The sequence below is a fragment of the Hyperoodon ampullatus genome (genome assembly GCF_949752795.1).
Source record: "Hyperoodon ampullatus genome assembly, chromosome: 12".
In the NCBI taxonomy this organism is placed as follows: Eukaryota; Metazoa; Chordata; class Mammalia; order Artiodactyla; family Ziphiidae; genus Hyperoodon; species Hyperoodon ampullatus.
Genome location: NC_136925.1, coordinates 84505899 through 84527595, shown reverse-complemented (window position 1 = coordinate 84527595; position 21697 = coordinate 84505899). Strand labels below are relative to the sequence as shown.

General features: G+C 42.8%; 1 protein-coding gene across 2 annotated transcripts in view; it reads right to left on the bottom strand.

Annotated features, from left to right (window-relative positions):
• QKI (QKI, KH domain containing RNA binding) overlaps window positions 1–11386 on the bottom strand; it is a gene marked incomplete at both ends in the record, with an annotated part of 133127 nt that extends 121741 nt beyond the window's left edge. For both annotated transcript variants that reach the window (XM_079716399.1, XM_079716400.1), the window contains one exon: window positions 11245–11386. In XM_079716399.1, the coding sequence (XP_079572525.1) occupies window positions 11245–11386 (142 nt within the window). The remainder of the gene's footprint in view (window positions 1–11244) is intronic.
• Between the last annotated feature and the right edge of the window lie 10311 nt (window positions 11387–21697).

Below are 21697 nucleotides of genomic sequence, written 5' to 3'. Positions count from 1 at the left end.
ACTCTCTGGATCTTACCTCCATAAATATACATACTCACTAACCCCTGATTATAAAATATATTCTCCTCTAATTTCTGCTAGACATGGGGTAAAAGCTAATAGAAACAGTGAGTATAACAAGAAAAGAACTTAGCTAATAAATGACATCATCAAAAGGTCAAAAACAAGATTTGGTAGGAAAAAAAAAAAACCCTATAGATAGAATAAAGCCAAAGAAAGAAGGAAGAAAATCACAATCAGAAGAACAAGAGGTCACTGGTTCTACCTATAATCTGTAATGTGTCTAAAATGTATAAAAAACATTTAAACATGTTCAGTAGTTTTACTATTATTAGTAATATTATTTTGAAAGTATGTTCTCTACATTGTAGGATCAAGTAAATAAGTAATTCTGTCATTGTCAGAAACCATGATATTTTGGTGTTGGCAAAAAAAGAAAGATATGATTATAAAATTAAATATAATATTAAAATTGAATTGAAAATACAAACATGAATTCATGAATTTAAAAACGATACTGTCTAGCTCAGAAAATGGCCAATGGCCTGGAAGTAACCTCACCCTGACAGCAATCAACATGTCTGGCGCCTAAATTCACATCTCTAATACCATTTCCATTAAAAAGAACCTTGGAGAAAAAATTAATTCTAGCTGTGGGTCAGGTGAGCTTGGGGCATCAAACTGTCCCAAAAAGCAAGGAAGATTTCAAAAGACACAAGAGCCAGTTAGATTATCACAGGCCAAAACTGTGAAAACCTGAATATCAAAAAGAATATTAATTGCAGTGAGTCTATGAAGATCCATGAGCCCATAATGATTATCATGAAACACAGAAAAAATTCATTAGTCACCATTTGAGCCAGCTAGGAAACCAACACTTTACTTTGACAACCAACCAATAATTAATAAGAATAAGCACCGATCTGACTTTTCCATTAGGAACTTATTTTATAATAGTAATATTCCCTTGCTGATGAAAGAAAGCTTTACCTTTTAAAGAACACCTAACTTTACAGTGAAAAGATCAGTCTATCTCCACTCTAACCCAGATCATCAATTTTAGGTTCACTAACAGTAGAACCAGAACTGTGCCCCCAGAGCGATGCAACATTAAATACACAGTATCCCCTATGACATTATACTGGAACCTGTCCAATTCTTTAGATCTAACTGCCAAAGTAATAGATACAGATGACATAAAGGAACAAGCCCAGTGACAAGAAAGTTACATTAATGTCATAAAAAAAAAAAAAAGGGATGGTTCTAGATTTAAGAGACTTCAAGTCCTAACCACCAGATTCAATGAATGGTCCTGAGTCAGATTCTGATTTGCACAAGCCAGTTCGGTCACAAAGAATATTTTGGGGACAACTACAGAGATCTGAATGTGGACTGGTTATTATATTAGTTGTATGATTAATCCATTTTGTTCAGTGTGAAGTCACTATGTAAAATACTGCTAGTTTTTAAAGAGATACCTAGGGACTTATGGGTAAAGAAAAAATAATTTGTATGCATGTTTATTTTTAGATAAACACCATTTTTAAAAAAAACTCTAGAGTTTAAATCTAAAATGCAGAGAGATCAAAATATATTTTTGTTAACTATTTCGAGAAAGTATAACAATTTCTTTAAATTCCCTTATCTCTTAACTCTCCACATTGTATCCAAATTCTACTTTCTTAAATCCATATATTCTACACACTCTTCTTAGTTTACCCCCAAAGATTTCACTACGGCACCCAGATATAACCCAAGCCATCGACGGTTCCTTACAAAACTCAGAATAAAAGGTGCACTATTTATTTACCCTGGCATTCAAGGCCCATCACAATATAGCCCTGCATTAGTCTTCTGGCTCTGCTCTTCCAATTCTCACTACTTCTCTATATGCATTCGCCATTCCAAGTAACTTCATCTAAACACACTTTCTGAAAGTCTTTCAATCTCCCATCACGACTGTTCTGACACCACTGCACTTTTCTCTTCTGCTGGAACATCCTTCACCCCCCCATTCACCTCATTAAATACCGATTAATAATACCATTCACCTATGAATGCCAACCCAGGTTCCACTTCTCAAAACAACCTTACTAGACACTTCAGCTCAAAGTGACTTCTTCTGAACTTTCAGCATGTTAGTAGTGAATGATCCTCCTGCACACAAAAATTAGGCGATGCGCATATGGATAAATTACCTTTCTCCGTTTTTCTCTTCTCTCATTCTCTACAAACTGCTTTGCTTACCTGCTTGTCCATCCTATCAGAAACAACCTTAAAATGCTGACAGAGGTTAGATGATGCAGCCTTATAGTCTACGAAGCTCTTGCATATAATATTCTCCAGCCTCTGAGTATTCTGATTGGAAGTTTGGCAGGGCAGTTGATAACTCAATTTACAGATGAAGAAGCTGAGGTTCAGAAAGGTTACCTATATGTCCAAGACCACCAAACTAATCAGTTAACTGCAAGTCATGATTAAATCCCAGGTCTATTTGTCAAAGAACTCTTACTCCTTTGCAACACATTAGCATATGGACAGAAACTGGAATTCATTTTCATCTTTATGCTGGCTCACTTGTGTACACATGCACACACACACAGAGTCAACACTTGAATACGTCATAACAATGGAAGCATCACTGCAACAATGGTGACAGCAGCAACACTAATAATGGATTAGAGGCAGTTAATTTCAGAGTAATTTATATTTGGCCTTGGTTAGAAATTTTTTATTTCTTCTAATCAATTCTATCAGAATGATACAATTACTGTAACACAGCAAACAAGTAACTGTGGTTTATACTTAATTCTTTTGCATATACTTGAAAGAAACAGTGGATGCTCCAGATGTGGGCATCGGGAATGGGATGTAGGAGCTACCCAGTGCAGCATTATTTCCATTCGATTCATCATCATCCACCTCTTGGCTGGCTTTATTTAGTTGCCTACCTATGCTTTTAACCACCCTATGCTAACCTAAAACTGATACAAGTGTATACATTCCTGACTCGAATCACCTAGCAATATTAAACCTCTAAATAAAACCTTCCAGTCAGAAATGTTTTTTCCTCTTGAGTAGTTATTAAAAATAGTAATAAAAAGACCAACAATACTAAATATTCACTAGATTTATTTGTACCATGTTATTTTAAGAGCTAAAGTTCTATCCTTTGGTTACTAAGAAGTTTAAGTGAATGAGTTGAAAGCCTCTTAAAACGCCTTTACTTTCTTATTTTTAGCCCTTTAACTATCATAAAGATTTACCAGTAAAAAATGTGTGTGTATATATATATATTTATATTAGCTCCGAAAATTTGACCAGCATTTTGCTCAACTCCAACATATCACAGAATTAGCAAAAACCCCATTTGCTTTTTTTTTTCCTTCATGTTCACAACCTGAGGCAGCAGTTTTCTAGTACTTGGCTGCATTTTTCTTCTCTAGTACCGCTCAGGGAGTGGCACATTCACCAAACAGATCACCTTGCTTTGTGATTTGGACAAGTCACAACCTCTCCATACCTCGGTCTCTGCACCTATGAAATGAAGACCTCATCCCCCAAACTCTCAGGACCCTGGTAGCTCTGAAATTCCATGAACTTCTGGTATTACTTTAATATGCCTTATACTCAACTGCATCTAAGAAGAAATGTTTTGTATTTCTTCTAGTTCTTTTCACATACACACCTCTTCAAACACTCTTTGTAAAAGAATTTTGAGACCCTGTAAAATAGTATACGACACTGAAGTAACGAAAACAAGGTTCCAAATAAAGCCTGCCTAAGAGTGTGCTTTTTACCAGTGCTTTCCCTTCTCTTTAATGTAATAAATACATGTATGTTATATATTTTTCATTTTTCCTATATATTTTAAACTATTAAATGAGCTTAAAAGCCACAGGTTCCTCCAATAATCTGCAACTGACCAGGTGATCATGCCCAATCTTTACAACTCATCCTGCACAAAAGCCCAAAGCCAGGTGTTTATTTAAGACCCACTCCATTTTCCACTGTTGATATATAATCATTTCAATCCTGAGGCCAGGCAGATGTTACTTTGAAAACCTTCCTTGCTCTGAACTTCACCATCCCTAGCACCCAATCCCCAAGGATTTCAAGGCCAGCTCACATTCACTGCATGGCTCCCTTCATATACATGCATGCTTGCACACATGTGATCACACACACTCTTTCCTTATTACCATGGCCATACAGCATAGGACCACTTCATGGGTTTAATGGCATTTTGATGTTTTTCTGAGACTTCAACGCCCTTGAAAAGCACCCAATTTGACAAATTCTGTTTTGTAAGTAATGTGATAGAAATGTTACAGTAAACTGATTCATTTCACCAGCCTCAAAATTTAGTTTAGTAAAATATGTAGGTTAGAATCAATACATAAAGCAACATCATGAACATAAACACAATTTTGTTTATTTTATTAGACTTGATAGGCTTGCTGGGTTTTCAAACTAAGAGTTTCTGCTTTAGAAAACTGAGGAAATGTTGAATACATTAAATACAGTCACTGCCTCATTAATTACAAGAATTCTGGATAAATTACTTAACTTTGACAAGCTATATATTTGTTAAAAACTCCTGACAGATTTATTTTAAAACACTGTTAAGTCTAAAACAGAAAAGTAAACTCCTTTTAAGAGGGTTAAATTTCAGTTAACTGAAAATGTCAATTTATCAGTCTTCTAAGTAACGGCACAGTTTCAAATTAGCTTTAAGAAACACCTGTGTTTAAAAATCGCTATTTGTGTTAAATTACTGTAACAGCCACCTATGTTTATACTCAGCTTTCCTCTAAACTAAAACAATTCAAACAGTCCTTATTTATCCTGAGCACATCAAAGCAGCACTTAGGGACAAGGAATCTTTCATATTTATTGTGCTTTGCAGAGTACAAGAACTAAGTATCCATTGAATGTTGACTTTTATAGGTAATTGACTAGGCGAAGGTTCACCTATATAATTCCATAAATGCCAAAACTTTCAAGAGCTGAGACGAGTACTGATATACTTATGGACTGATATACTTTGTATAAGGACTGGCTAGAAACTACTGCTTAAGTAAAGCAATTTTATCTTTCTAATTCTCAGTCATATCAATGGTAGTCAAGTAAATTAAGATTAGGCTCCTTGGGCCTCCCTGGTGGCGCAGTGGTTGAGAGTCCGCCTGCCGATGCAGGGGATACGGGTTCGTGCCCCGGTCTGGGAGGATCCCATGTGCCGCGGAGCGGCTGGGCCCGTGGGCCATGGCCGCTGAGCCTGCGCGTCCGGAGCCTGTGCTCCGCAACGGGAGAGGCCACAACAGTGAGAGGCCCGCGTACCGCAAAAAAAAAAAAAAAAAAAAAAAAAAAAGATTAGGCTCCTTGAGGGCAAGTACTGCAAAAAATATTTTAAGATTTCTAAAAAATACCACCTTTAAGAAAAAAATACACGTACCTTTTTTCTAATTGCCAAAACTATCTGCTTAATCCCACGTTTTAGAGAAATTAGAAATGAGAAAAGGATTTAAAGTGTGAACCTACTTATTAATTCAACAAACATCTGAGATCATACATGTGCCAGGCTATAAGGTGGCCACCTTCAAGGAACTAACTCCAACAAGGAAGACAGACACAAAGAGAGCTAATACTATTACAATGTTAAGTATGATGGTAACTACATAGAGAGTAGTACCTAACACAGGCTGGGGTTATATTTATAGTCAAATTTCGTAACACAGTCACACTAACAAAACAAACTGTACTCACTATGAAAAGTTTAATGCTATTTTTGCAAAAGTTTAATGCTATTTTTGCTTTCTGTTAAATGAAAATAAAGCTGTAAAAATCTTACTTGGACATCAAACAATCTAGCTATTTCGAGTCCCAAAACTGAAATGCTAATTCAAAAAAAAGGATATAAGCATTTCCTAAAAGTTCTCATTAAGAAAAAAATACATTATTGCACTTAAAATTCACACTGAACTGTCTTCATGTCAAAAAAGGAGGGGCCAGAGAAAATGACTAAGTCCTGTCGATCATGTAAGTAAAAAATTGGTACCTAATTCTAATTGTGACTTCTTGGCATGGGCCCATGCACTATCCCCTTCCCTTGACCCTAAAATAGATCCTTGCATATCTTCACAACAGCTGACATATAAGTAACAGAAAATCCCTCAGTAGGCTCCTTAATCAAAAAATAAATCCTAACAATGGCATAGCACTTCCAACGTCTCCAACTGAATAAAGCAAGTCTTACTTACAATTGCACCACTATAAATCAAAGTGTATTAACAGCACTGAATTCTCAAGTAAATTAAAATACAGTTCCAGTCAGATTATAAAAAGCTGCCCTTACAATCACACTGGTGTAATTCTCTTAACACCAAAAGAGTCAAAAAACAAATCAAAAACCTTACACTGGCCTCAAAAAACGAGCATCGGAATCATGCTCAGGAAAGGCAAGGAGGGGTCCACGTCATGTCTTCTGTTGCAGGAATCTATTTCTCTTAAGAAGTAAACCAAAAACCATTTGTTCTTATGGAAAACTGATGCACTTCAATCAGCTTCAGGACTGTGACTACTAGGGGGATAATCACAGAAATAAGATACGTACAAAGCACTGAAAAGGTAAAATTAACTTGTTTTCACTTGATTTTCTCAAAGCCATTTAAGAAAAGGTGCTCATACCAAAACACAGTAGCAAATGTGATTAGCAGAGACCTATTTCCATTAACTCAATTACGTCATATCCTTGGTAGTACAGATTTACTACAAAGCATGTAAACTAGATAAAGTTAAGAAAGAGAAGTCACCTGCATCATAGTATGTACATGCGTTCTAAATACACAGCCGGCCTACAGGAGTTGAGTTTCGAAAATACAGAATAAATGTTGAGTAAATGACCCGTGATACAAATCATCATTTCCATTATTACCTTACTATAGCTGCTGACACCTCCTGGGTGAGGAGAAAAAAGGAAAATGTAAAGAACAACTGATTATAAATACTGGCTTCCTTCTTATTACTAATAATTCAAAGGATTGTGCGTACAAAAACACAACCTTTGCTCCTAAACAACAGATTAATTACTTCAACTTAAATAAAATCTGTTTGTGACAGATATTGGTTACTGTCAACTAGGCTTCTTCGCGGGGGGGGGGGGTACCCAAAACTATAGTAAACTTATACAGCAAAACTCCTCTCAATACCAAGAAACCACCATATAATTTTTAAACTGATCAAGATTTCTAAAGAAAAAAAAGAAAAAGAAAATTGAAGTGCAGGAAAACTGAGAATGATACATTCAATAGTAAATGCATAACAAATGGAAATTAACATGGAAAAATGTTCACTAGTAAAGCAAATTTTAATTTAAAATACTTTTTGCCCTCATTTTCAAGGGAGAGGGAACAGGGAGAGAAAATAAATTGAGGTCAAAAAGAAAACTTACATCCTCCCTCACTCCAAAAAGACCATGAAAAAGTGAATTTTTCAAATCAGTAATGCAGACTCTAATCTACACGTTTGCTCACTTTTTCTGAGCCACACACTGATTTTTCAGTTATTCACAATAAAAAGATTTAGGCTAGCCTTCCTCATAAACCACACTACATATTCGTTAATTTTCGTTATCTGCCTAAGACTGAAAAATCAGAATCTAATTTTAATATCCCTAGATCTCCATTTCCCCCTATTTGGGATTTTTAAGTCAAACTGATTTTATTTTTACTTTTACACCGTCTCAATTCTAAATTTCAATACTTTATTAAAACAATTTGCATTAAAATACTGTTCCTGTGTTCCTGCTTAAGTTTCATTTTCACGACAAAGAAAGGTTTCCAAAAAAAAAAAAAAAAAAAAAAAAAACCCTAGTAATAGCTATTCTTTCCCATGGATGGATGGTCCCAAGGTTCAGTGGAAAACTTCTCTTTAAAGGCAGAGCAGTTTAACACTTTTAAACCTTGGTTTTATCTGTAATCGTCTCTATTGTCAATGAAGGATTAAGTATCGGAATTATCAACTGAAGTTATGTCATCCATACGACTGGCCCAACCTAGAATGCATTCACAACCTAAAAAATCAACCAGGTTGACGATACTTGGGAGAAAAAGCTGACAACCCCTCCCCCACCCCGCAAAAAACAGAAAACAAAAAAAGATTGTTCACACTCCATAGTCAAAATATAGGCTAAAGGTTAACTTGGCATAAAATTAAAATGTTCAGTCTAAAGCATTCAAGTTTTAATCAACCAAAAAAATCTAGAGCACAGAAATCCCAAATGTGTAACCAGCCAAATAAAAACTCTCAAACTGACAAGGAAATTTTTCAAAAGCTTACTTTTGAAAAATATTTCAAAATTGCTACTCATTCAAAACTTCCAATTATCAGAAGACGCATCTACTGTAACCAAGTACAGTATCTTAACTCGATTAAACTAATCACTAAAGTAAAATTTACAGTTTTAACTAAATTTTAAAACCATTTTTCAGCCAATCATACGGACAAAGGAAATTAGAATTCCTAACCACAAACAGAAGTCATGATTAATTTATTTGGGACAATGACAGGCCACAAAGAGGTAAAGCACAACTTGCCAAATTTCAGAATTAAGTCACCCAGCACGGATAAAACGTGATGCACTTCAGAAACCAATATTTTCCTTAAGTCAAAATACGTTTATAATAAGGCTAACAATTACAGGAAGCAGCTTATTCCACACTAAGGAATAACCCCTTTTCCTGCGTGTTTGTACTGGTCTGATAAAAAACAATCAAACTTCCTAGTCATTATGCTGCCCCTTTTTAAACATCCTAGCTATTATACAGAAGCAATCTTTACGCTGGGGAGTTGAAAAGGCTAAAACTCAAGACAGAACTGAGACAAGAGATGGAGTAAACCATAATGAAAGGGAAAAAATATACATGTTATTTAGAATATATCATCCTCAACCAGTGGTCTCCAACATTTAAAACTCAAATGGTTACTATTTTCAGGCGAAGAGAAACGAACAAACCTTTGTTAGAAATAATGACATAACTGGAATTCTAAATTCAGAAGATTAAAAATTACCAAACCAAAGGTTAGAAACTTTTTAACAGAACCAACTCCAAATTATCATTGAGAGATTTCAGACCAACATAAAAGTACAGATGAGAACCCTTTCAGAACTAATCAGAGAAACTCAAATTATTTACTTCAAATAGTGCAAATGAGAAGAAAATATTTCCAAACTTTTTAATAATCTCCTATGCTGTTTGATTGAATTCAACATTTTAATTCAAAGAATGCAATTTAACTTTAACCCTAATACTGTCAAAACCTATTTTCATTTTAATGATTATAAAGGATTCCTTCTGTACAACTGTGCTTAAAAGCAAAAAAAATTTTTGCTAATACTACCAAAACTTTAACTGCACCAAAATATGCCAAGAAGAAAATAGCGTATTACTTCTGCAGTGTGATAAAATTGTTCCAATAATTTGAAAGAAAGTGTTTTCAAAGTTTTCAAATACATATGTGGACACAAAACGACAAATGCAATGACCTATGATTTAAGTTTCAACTAAATTTAATATAGGTCAGGTAACTGAGTATGTTACATATTTTGCTCCAAACATTTCTCATGTTTAAAAAAAATAACTGGCGCCCCTTAGCGCCCACATTTGGAAATACTCAATTTAAGAGTTCCAGCAATTTTTTTTTTTTTTTTTGACATTCCAGAAAGTTTTCTGCCTCCACAATCTTTCAAATGCCAACACAAATAGGAAAAGCAGAACCCCTTAAAGGGACAGCTCAGGTTTTCTCCGGAACAATTTCGTGTTAGCAGATTTGCTGTTTCAACTATGGAAAAAGCCCATTTCAATATGGGCTACTACTGTATGTTTTAACGTATGTAGGCAAAAAAACAAGTACGCAGTAATAGCTGACAGTTTTGTACTTTTAAAGTTGTTTCTATGACTTTCTTGACAACAAAAGCTTCTGGGATTCTTCTTGAACCACCTTTTAACACGGAGACATTTCCGGTCTTTTGTTCTTTCCTGACATTCCAACTCTAACCTTCAGATTCCTTTTCCCCAGCTCTATTGTAAAAAACCTCTCAAAATTCTTGCCAAAATATCTAAAATCCCCTGCTCAACGCTATAAAGCACAGTTTCCGTTTTCTTTAAGCAGTCCTCCGGTGATGCTTCTAAGCAGAAGAAACTCCTCGCTACTCGATTTTCAAAATAAACATTTTTGTTGGTCATGTTTTTCCCTAGGCGTCCCCAGAAATGCACAGCCACCGGACGCGAATCGTCCCGGTCACTGCTTAAGACCTTGTTAAAGTAATCCCAGAGTTGGCCAAAATTAATCTTCTCGTCATTCTTCGCTCGCCACAGCTCTCCGCCAACAAAGCTTTGCTGCGAACTTCTACTCGTTTTTATCTTGGCCCTTTCAAACGTCTTGGCTTCCCGTCCTAGCAGCCGAGGCGGCGGCGCCCTCGGGAGAAGGCTCTCCGCCGAAGTTCTTTCGGACGCGGGATTACGTTTACATGTGTCCTCGCGGTATTTCGCGTTCACACCCCCACCCCCAAAAGTGAAGTTCAACTCCCGAACACTTCTCGCTTCCCCAAACAAAAGGATAAAAAGTGCTTTCCGCTGTCATTTTGTCCTCGCCTTCGGCTGCATCAGCAGTACTTTCGGTCGGCTCTGAAATTCCTTTAAATTAACCAGCCCCACGCTACTCCCCTCGAGTACTTCCAAGCTACACAAACTTCAAAAAAACCACAAGCCACACTGGACTTCCCACTCCGGGAGCCGCCGGCGACCTCTGGGAGGGCCCCCTCCGGGAGCGGCCCCGAGGCCGGTGTCCTTCAGGCGCCCGCGGGGCGCGGGGCGGGCGAGGCCGGGCTGCTCCCCGGGAGGCCCGCGAAGCTTGGGGCCGTCGCGGTGCTAGAGGCCGGGCCGGGAGCCGGGGGCCCTGCAGCCTCCCCCAGCGCACCCGGCTTGGGCGCCGGCGGTGAGGGGTCCCGGAACCGGGGCCCCGCGTCCGGGGGGGCGTCCCGCCAGCGGGGCCCGCCCGCCGCACCCCGCGAGCCCAGCCTCGGCGCCGCCTCCTCGCGCCCCGCCCGGGCCTCGCCGTCCCCAGGCGCACGGTCCCCGCCGGCCGCCACCTTCCCGCCCTCCCCATACTCCGGCGGGCGTCGGGTCCCGGGAAGAGGGGCCGCCGCCCCGGCGCGGGCCGCGAGGGGCCGGCGAGGCGACTCACCTTCGTCCAGCAGCCGCTCGAGATGGTTGAAGATCCCGCAGAAGTTGGGCAGGCTGCTCATGAGCTTCTTGTCGTTCATCAGCTGCATCAGGTAATCTGGGGTGGGCTTCGGCTTCTCCTTCGTTTCCATTTCCCCGACCATATTCCAGGCTCCGCAGCTCACTCCGCCCGCCGCCGCCGCCGCCGGAGAGGAGGGAGGGGCGGGGAGCCCCGGCCGCCGGCCGCTCCGGACTCGGCGTCCCGCTCCGCTCCGCTCCCGCGCCGGGCGCCGGGGCGGCCGGACCGCGCGCTCACCGCGCTCTCCCCGCCCCCGCAGGCACTTTCCGCCCGCGGCCCGACGCGCTCCCGGCCCGCCGCCGCTCCTCGGCCGCCGGCTCGGCGCGTCGCTCACGAGGCCGGCGGGCGGGAGGCGGGTCTCCGCGGGCCGAGTGCGGGCGCGGGCCGCTCGGCGCCGGACGAAGAGGAGCCGGGCCGCCGCCTCTCGCTCGGCTGGTCGCGCCCGTTCAGCCGCCGCCTCTGCCGCGGGCTCGGGGTCTCTCTGGGCTGGTCTCCGCCGCGGCCGCCTCTGCCGCTGCCGCCGCGCTCTGACTCCGCTCCTCCTCTTCCTCCTCCTCCTCCTCGCCTCCTCCTCCTCCTCCTCACTCACTTGGCGGTGGAGTTCGCCTCAGTTCAGGCGGCGCTGCCAGCGGCAGCGGCGGCGGCGGCGGCGGCGGCGCGGGGGGAGGGGCGGCGGCGCGGGGAGGGCCGGGGGCGGGGGGCGGGCGGCAGGCGGGGCCGCGCAGGGCGGCCGTTAGCTGAGCCCGGCCGGCGCGCTCCTCCTCCTCCCGCAGCCACCGCCCCCCGCAGCCCCCCGGCCCAGGCGCCGCCGCTGCCGCCGCTCCGTCTCCCTCCGGCGGGGTGGGCGGCCTGAAGGGCTAGCGGCGGACGGCGTGACGGAGGCGGCGCACGGCGAGCCCGGCCTGGGCGCCGGGCCGGGGTCGCTGCCCCGGGCGAGCGAGAGCGGAAGGAGGGGCCGGTGCTGGGCCGAAGGACGAGGGAGGGGGCCGGGTGGCTGTGCTTTCCACTGGGGCGGGGGCGCGGGCTGCGCCGCCTCTAGCTCCCCGCCGCCGGGCCGGCTCGTGTGGCGGGCGCGGTCTGGCTGTAGCGTTACGGGAGAGGGATTCCCAACGGGACGAGCTACTGCGCGCCAGGGCTGCGCTCGCCGCCACACAGCCCTATCCTCTCCCCCGTTACTATAGTTCTTTAAAAGCCTCTCCACCACCCTCCCCGCCGCCCCCACCCAAACAAATTTTTTTATCGTCCTGTTGCTTCACAGGGGACTTTCGGGGTGGGCGTCACGTGGCCCGACACGTAGCCGTAAGGCCCGAGAGCGCGTGCGTACGTGGGGGCCGGAGGCCACGCCCCTTCCGAGGGTCGCTCCGCCCCCGCCGGGGCCCCGGGAGCAGAGGGGGAGGTGCGGGGCCTGCGCGCGCCTGCGTAGGGCGGGGCCGGGGAGGGGGCGCGGCCCCGGGAGGGGGAGGGGCGGGCCGAGCGCAGGGGTCCTGGGGCGGGCACCTCCACGCGCGGTGGCCGGGCCATCGGACCCCGGGGGGCGGGAAGTAGCGGGGTCTTGGTTCTCGGCCCTGCACTGTAACGTTTCTGCGGCCCCGGGTCCTCCTGCGCAGGACGTGTTCACGATGGGCTCCAACTGCCGCTGTGTCGTTGGTGGGCACGCACGACGACCCCCGCTGTCCCAGCGGTCTCCTGCCTCGAGAACCACGCGGCGGGAAGGAGCCGGAGGAGCAGCGAGTTCGCGTGGGCGCCCCTTGCCGCCCCGACGGCGTGGCTGTGGCGGTGGCCGTGCGTCGTGGGTCCGGGCCGGGGGGCGCGCTCCGGGCCCGGGTCCGCTCCGTTGCGGCATCCAGCTCTTCCAGGCTGCGGTGAAGAGTGAGCACCGGCGGTACCAAGTCCGGAGCGGAACGTGCACGCTGTTTGCGATGTAGCGCTTCGTGATGGCATCAGTATCCAGTAATAAAATGAAGCCGCGATAAAGAGACGAAACACGGAGCATGCACCTAGTTGGAAAAGCGAAAGTCAACACTCATATTTGCAAACTTGCAGAAGTAATCATACCTTGGGCACGAGGTTTTTCATGCAATACAATCTATTTCAAACATTTAGGTTTGCTTGGGAAATTTTTCTGAACTGCAACAGTGCAGTTGCAGTTCAGAAAATTTGGTTTATGTAATGTCAGCCACCAAATCTGTGTCTGCATTTTATTGCTAGCCCTTTATGACATGTTCAATTAATAATGTAGACAAAATTATTTAACATCAAACTGACCCTTGTAAGCGTGACACGTGGCTGAAATATCTATTTCATGTCTATAATCATGTCAACTGTGTTTTTTTTTTTTTTTTTTTTTTTTATTTTTTTTTTATTTTTTTTATTAGTTTCTGCTTTATAACAAAGTGAATCAGTCATACATATACATCTGTTCCCACATCCCCTCCCTCATGCATCTCCCTCCCTCCCACCCTCCCCATCCCACCCCTCCAGGCGGTCACAAAGCACCGAGCTGATCTCCCTGTGCTCTGCGGCTGCTTCCCACTATCTATCTACCTTACGTTTGGTAGTGTATATATGTCCATGCCTCTCTTTCCCTTTGTCACAGCTTACCCTTCCCCTTCCCCATATCCTCAAGTCCATTCTCAAGTAGGTCTGTGTCTTTATTCCCGTTTTACCCCTAGGTTCTTCATGACATTTTTTTTTTTTTAAATTCCATATATATGTGTTAGCATACGGTATTTGTCTTTCTCTTTCTGAGTCAACTGTGTTTTAACTTAAGTGAGAACTTAGTGCGTTTTTTGCAGGGGGGAAAATTTTGCTTCAAACAAATTCTGAAGAACACTTCTAAGTTTGAGTTGTATTGAAACTACGAAATGAATTTCAAACAAAAACTGAGTGGCAAGTAGCTACTGGCCTATCCGTTTAAAAAGCAGAAAGTGAGTTTGCTTTTAAAATTAAGCTGCTTTGATGGAGGAAATGGAATTGCTTTGTTAGACAAAGTTAAAAACATTTAACTCAAATATTTTAAGTTCACCAACATCCATCACTGTTAGCAGAGCTATAGAATATTCACCTAATTATCTATTAAAGGGTGAATTTTGTAAATGCAGGGAATAGTAATTTGACCAAAAAGCTGTTGTCATTTCGAAAACTAGTGTAAGATATGCTACCTCCCTACCTGGCTAAATGATAGGTAGTTGAAAAACCCAAAGATCTTACAGAGAGGCCTGTGGGTCCCAGGTGCTCTGGCCCGTGCTGCCTGGATGACCTTAGCCTGGGCTTTTCCCACCCTGCCCCCCCATCCCGCCCACTTCCCTTCCCTTAGACAGGCCAAGCAGGCCTTCTATTCCAGGACTTTGCCTTGGTGTTTCCTCTCCTTGCTGAGTTTTTCCCACACATCTGCAAGCCCCCTCCCACTCTTCCTCAGGTCTTAATCAGAGAAGGCTTCCCTAGCCACCCTGTATAAAATAGCATATGCATGTACATATTTCCACCTGATACGTTCTACCTATGGGTAAATTTGTCCCCTCCCCCCACACTGTAAGATCCATGAGAGCAAAGACTTTATTTTGTTCGATCTAGAATTCCCAACACCTAGAAGAGTGCGTGGTACATATAGGCACGTTAAAAATATGTTCCAAAAAAAGTATTAAGTACTTGAACTGTGCAAAACCCTTACCTACATTATTTCTTCTAATCCGTACAGTAAACATTTGAGGTGGGCATGAATAGCCAGATTTCAGAAGAGAGATGGCTGATGCCTAAGAATAATAAGTAGCTGGTCCTATACAGGGCAGAACTGGATCCGCACAGGGCGAGGCTTCTCACCTGTCTGCAGGTATCCACGATCTCTCTCCCTTTTCTCTCTCAAATTCCTACCTCGGGCATTTTAGGCATATATTACACCATTAATTACCCAACAAATGACAAGTGCAGTGAGGAACACAGAAATTCTTGGGATACATCACTTGCCTTCCAGGAGCTTAAAAAGCTAAAAAGTAATGTGGAAAGACTTTATTACAAAAAAGTCATTTTTATGATATTCATAAGTTATAATGTATTCATAAGTTACATAGTAACTTACAATATGTGTATGGGTTAGCTCCCATTTGAAGATCCTTAGAACTTTCTTCACTGTAAGAAATTGTCATCTAATATATTGACACTAAAAATGGTCCCACATCGAATATCAATAATTAACCACGAGTGGAAATACACTTTCTGTTCTCTTAAATTTGATTGGCTTCATTTGTTTATTGCCATTCTTGACATTTAAAGATAGAAAATTATAGTATTCCAAACATCTTTTTCTTCAGCACCATGGAGTTCTTACAGGAACTAAAATATTTCTTGGACTTAAGCATCAGTCTCTGATGGCTTTTTGTCCCAAATGTTCTTTTAAAAGTCTTAATCCTTAGATTTTCCTGAAAGGGAATGGGCCTTTCCCATTACCCTTGTGAAGTAAATGTTTGTTTATCGTCTGAAAAGATTTCTTGAGTACCCTTTTGAGTTGGTGAGATGGCTTATCAGGTACTGTTTAAAAGGTTGAAAATGACACATTTTAAGTGTGACTATTTTAATCAACAAATACTTGAGTCCCTGTTATATCTAAATACCTGTCATTAACCCTAACGCACATACAGACTAAGCTGGGAGTTAATATCACATACATATGAAAAGTTAACTAATAAAAGTAGATGCTTAAGACAAAAGACCTTCAGAATGGAAATGAGCACTAGCTTCCAGGCCTGGAAAGCAAAGCAAGACTTCACGGAGAGCTGGGTCGGCTCTCCTGCTTGAGGAAGAGCAACAGAGCTGAGGGAGGACACCAAGGAAAGCTTGGAAAGTGGGGAAGTATAGGCTTTAGGCTAGGAGTTTCCATAAAGAGTAGGAGGTGCCAGATTGTGGTTGGCCTTGAATGTCAAGCTAACGTGTTCATAGAGAAGAGCCTTGGGAATCGTTTTTAATACAAAGAAATGAATCAATAAAATAGTACCATGGATTCCCCTCCGTGAGGCTATATCTATGTCTCTTAGTGTAAATACAGTATTTGTAAAATGAAAGGCACTGGTCACATCTAATGGGAACTGTGCTGCCTTCTTAAACCACTAACATGATGGTTGCAGATGTAATACTAGCATTGAGTTTAAACCACTGCTTGGGGTGAAATGTTAACCGAGGGTGTCAGGTTTCTACTCATTTGACCCTAAATGAACCTTTAGAGGCAAAAACATTCTCGGCCAGCATGCAGGCCCCTGTGCCATGTAATCCAATCTTCATTCCTTATTTAAACAGAAACTTTAACTAAAAAAAATTGTCCGTTAATTATAGGAATATGAGACTGAAGTAAATATGCATTTTGTTTTGATCACCTTTCAGACATTCATGGTCTTAGGATTGCAAAACAGTTTCCATAGTGTTTCCCTGGATTGGGTTCATTTGTTGTTTGTTTGTTTTCCTTTAGGATCTGGTTCCTTCAGGATGAATCTGTGATTAGATTTTTTGGACATATTAAACAGATACTGTTTGATTCATAATCTATGTGGTATTTTTAAATGACTAATGTGAGTAAACAATTTATGAGCAAGAGAAGTGCCTGCCCATGTCCCAGCCATTTAGTCCAATGCCATTATCCTTTCCTGAAATTCAACTGATAGCCTAAATGTTCTGTTTTTCCAGCATTTTCTCTCTATTCATGCTTTCTAAACCAAGTTCCCAGTGGGACCAGTGGGATGCTTACCGAGTCCCTAGGAACTGTCAAGCACTTCAGTTACTATCTCACTGAGTACACTGCAGCTCTGAGTTCATTTTTATTCCCATTTCACAACGAAGAACTGAAGGCTCAGAGAGTTAACAGAATGACATGACTCGTCACACAGCTAGTAAATGCTGGGGACAACGTTCAAACCAGACCTTCCAAGTCCTGGGTGACTTACGGAGCCCTGCTGGCCCCTCTGTAAGTTAAATATGGGTGCCCTGAGATAGATCTGTGTCCTTTCATGGCTAAAATAGTGTCATCTATGAGTCTGTCTTTTTCTAACCAATGATGTTGTTGAATCTTTTCAAACATTAAGCTCTCATATCTAATTGAACCACTGCTGGTGTCATGTAGAGAAAAGAATGCTGTGCTGGGTATAGGAAAGCTTTATTAGTTGTAGCCTAAGGAGCTGTGTGACACTGAGTAAGGAGCTCAGTCTCTGAGATTTGAACCGAGTGATCTTGGAAGTCTTGAGAAGTTCTAAAATTCCGTGACTCTGAATAAAATGTTTTCATCCACATCCGCAAATACTTTGTTGTCATTTAATTTCTGTGCTTAGGATAACCCTGTGTACAGATGGGTGGTCATGCAATGGCAATAAGAAATGTATTCTAAAATCATAGGTGTCCAATTCTGCACTCCTTATTAAAATAAAAAAAATTGTGTGTATGAATTTTTGTTTCCCTTAGACAACATAATACATTTGACTGAAAATCTTATTTTTATAATTTCTAAAGGGTTAAAACCAAATCTTCTCCCTTTTTTAAAACGTATTACAATTTAATAAAAGTGGAGCACTAAAAAATTGCATCTAGAGTTCCCAGTGGAAAAACTTATACTAGGAGAACATAAAAATTCCTGGAGGATAGAATCCAGGCCTGTTGTTCTTTCTGCTCTTTAAATGCTTTACAAGTGATCTACTTTCAATAATTACTTGTTTGAATGAATGAAAGAAAAAAGAAAGAAACACAGACATATTTGGGTTCTAGAGATGGCAGGCAGCTGTGTAAGTGCCTCACAGCCTGGAATACTTACCTGAGTAAATAGTAGCATCTGAAAATCCTTGCCCTCAGTGACCGGGAAAACAGGAGTGGAGGGAGGGGCCTCAGTGTCTATCCCTGTGTGAAGAGCTTTTGCAGTGTGACGCAGTGGTGCCTGGAGTGTGAGATAGGTCTCACTCTGCAGGAAACATACTATTTGGGGCAATGGGTCCAGAGCATCCATAGTCCCCTGCATCTGTAACAGGTCAGAAAATGAGTACCTCTTAATTTAATATTGAAGGGGCTTGTATAGCAATGATATTTTAATCAGAATCATTTTAACTTTATTATTTATTTAGATATAAGAGTAAAAGCAATTATTAGTAAAAAAATTTTTCTAAATACACTAAAAAAGAAGCAATTATTCGCAGCACTGATACTCAACACCCCTTAGGGTATAGTTACCGCTCTTAGCTCTTAGCCACACCTCCCAGCCCTTTCTCCAGAGCCCCCAAGAATCCCCTGACCCAGCAACCAAAGGCATGGCACCTGGCATCCTGTTCCCACCCGGCCGGCAGGCTCTCGGATCATTTGTGCATCTGCCATACCAGTTGTTAACATTTTCAATATTACCTCTATTTGTGTCAGCTTAGTTATGTCTTAGGAGGTTTTTTATTTCATATCTTCATGTCCATTAAACTTGAGTTTACTAGTTTTTACTAACTGCAACTAAAGTGGATAATTTTTTGTCTAAAATATGTATAAGTTCTTTGAGCACATATCCAAATTTAGAAGGAAGCTTTATGAAAATCATGTTTACTAGGTTACAATGAAATACTAAAGTCTTCAGTTTTACTTTCTATTTCCACCAAATCATGTTTTAATAAACAGGTTGTTGCTGGGCTTCCCTGGTGGCGCAGTGGTTGAGAGTCCGCCTGCTGATGCAGGGGACGCGGGTTTGTGCCCCGGTCCGGGAGGATCCCACATGCCGCGGAGCGGCTGGGCCCGTGAGCCATGGCTGCTGAGCCTGTGCATCCGGAGCCTGTGCTCCGCAGAGGGAGAGGCCACAACAGTGAGAGGCCCGCGTACCGCAAAAAAAAAAATAAAAAATAAATAAAATAAATAAACAGGTTGTTGCCAGAACTGAAAAATAATTAATCATCCTCTCTATGGTAAACTCTTTATATTTCACACCAAAGAAGTACCCCTGCTCAGCTTTCTCCCCAGTCCTATATAGCCCTTCACGTTCCCTGGCTGGACTGTCCAGGTCATACTGACGATGCCAGCATTTACTATTTCCTAAATACTCTGTCGAAGCCCATCTGTAAAAATGCGTCACAGTTACCTTTTATAGATCTTCAAGGGCCACCAACTTGATTAACTGGCATTGATTACACTGAAATTTTCTCCATATCCGTTGGCAGTAAGCATCATTTTTAGGTGGAAATAAAATGTGGCATAGTGAAATGAGTAACACTTTTTGTTCAGTGGTTCTAAAACGGGTGCCCTGTATTTATAGTGTGAGCCTGGAATTAAGTAGTAGTGGGAAGTTGCATGCTGGCACTGTGGCAGACAGTGGGATGGGGCTTTCCTCCTGCTCGTGTCATCTCTCTGTCCAGGTAAAGCTATTAAAAGAGCAGAAAGAATATAAGGAGGGAATCAAGAGCACTAAACTGTTAAATTGTGAAATGAGGAAAGAGGAGAAAGACCTGGGCTCACGGAGTTCAGAGGCCGTCTTGTAAGCTGTCCCGTCAGCTGACATGCCAGCAATAATCCACCTCCCCCTCCAGTACCAGCTTCCTCTCCAGCGGCCTGGCTGCTGGAGGGCAGAAGCAACAGGCCCTTCTCTGCTCCAGGTTCCTTTACCTCTAGGGACTAATAGCCAGACCTGACTTTCTCCTCTCCCTCAGGTTTCAGCATTTCAGCTGGTCCGGTGCCTCATTTCATGAAGGCACACTTTCACTTAATCAACCAGTCTGGAGCACAGAGCGGATACCAAGTGGGATGGGAGGGGCTGGCCATCTCGCTGTCAGGGACGCTAGCACCGAGCCTAGTGGGGGAAGGAGGCCTTTCAACTCTAGGCTCAGACGACGGGGGTCTGAGAAGTATTTCCCTCTGCACGGTGAAGATATGAAATCATAATACCTTGCCCAGCTACGTTACGACCTGCCAAGCCATAGGAATGCTTTTCTCACAGGTGACATCTTTAAACCCCAAGCAATGAAACAAGCCCTAAAACATTCACCCTGAAGAGTTTGCTGGTCCTTAGAGGAGGCAGCTGAGCACAAGAGTCTAGCCCTGGCAGTTACCAGAAACTACCTCTGACTCTCTCTTCTCCGCTGTAAAATGGGACAGTGCAACCTAAGGATGTGGTCACGATTATGTGACTGAATGAATATGAAGTGCCTGGCAAAATCCCTGGAGCACAGTAAGCTGTCAGTAAACAGTATCATTTTAAAAACTGAAAAGAGTAAGGCCTGGATATAGCTCTCATTTATCAATGCACGTGTGTCTTGGATGTGTGTAAATATCAATCTTTACATTGAAATTGTATCCACAAAGCTCAAAAGTAGTTAGTCATCAGTTTCCTGCCACTTCCTATTGCACAAAACCATTTCCTGTTCCCAGGACTGCTGACACTAGGAAGTAAAAGACAAATAACCTGATGAAAAGGAGCCTTGATCCCAGGCTGGCTGGGGTGTCAGCTGCACCGGCTGATCCAAAGCTGGCGCGGGGCCTCCATGCTCTCCAAGACCCAGTTTTCAGCGGCCGGACGGTAGAAATAGCTCTGTAGTAGTGGGGCAAACGTGGAAAAGGAGAGGCGGCCTCCCTCCCATCTCTGTCCGATAAACACCTGAGCTGGCAGTTAGTGGAGGAAGCTGGGAAGATCCTGCCTTCTGGAGGGGCCAGGCCTGGGGCAGACAGGCACCGCCTTCCCAGACCTGCAGGAGCTCCCACAATTCCCTGCGTCATTCTCACACTGACAGTTAAGGGCTGACCCAGGGTTTAAAACGTGAGGTCTGGATAACTGTTGGGCTGCGTTATGCCAGGTCAGGGGCTTTCTCCAACCCCCGGCATGGGCGGCTCAACCAGCAGGCACAGCTGAGTGAAGCGGTAGGAGCGTCTGACCCACCTGCCTGCTCAGCAAAACCATGCTTTTTTTTTTTTTTTTTTTTTGCCAGTTTATTAATTTTTCTTTTAGTTTTTGAATTTTATTTTATTTATTTTTTTATACAGCAGGTTCTTATTAGTCATCAATTTTATACACATCAGTGTACACATGTCAATCCCAATCGCCCAATTCAGCACACCACCATCCCCACCCCACCGCGGCTTTCCTCCCTTGGTGTTCATATGTTTGTTCTCTACATCTGTGTCTCAACTTCTGCCCTGTAAACCGGTTCATCTGTACCATTTTTCTAGGTTCCACATACATGCGTTAATATACGATATTTGTTTTTCTCTTTCTGACTTACTTCATTCTGTATGACAGTCTCTAGATCCATCCACATCTCAACAAATGACTCAATTTTGTTCCTTTCTGTGGCTGAGTAATATTCCACTGTATACATGTACCACAACTTCTTTATCCATTCGTCTGTCGACGGGCATTTAGGTTGCTTCCATGACCTGGCTATTGTAAATAGTGCTGCAATGAACATTGGGG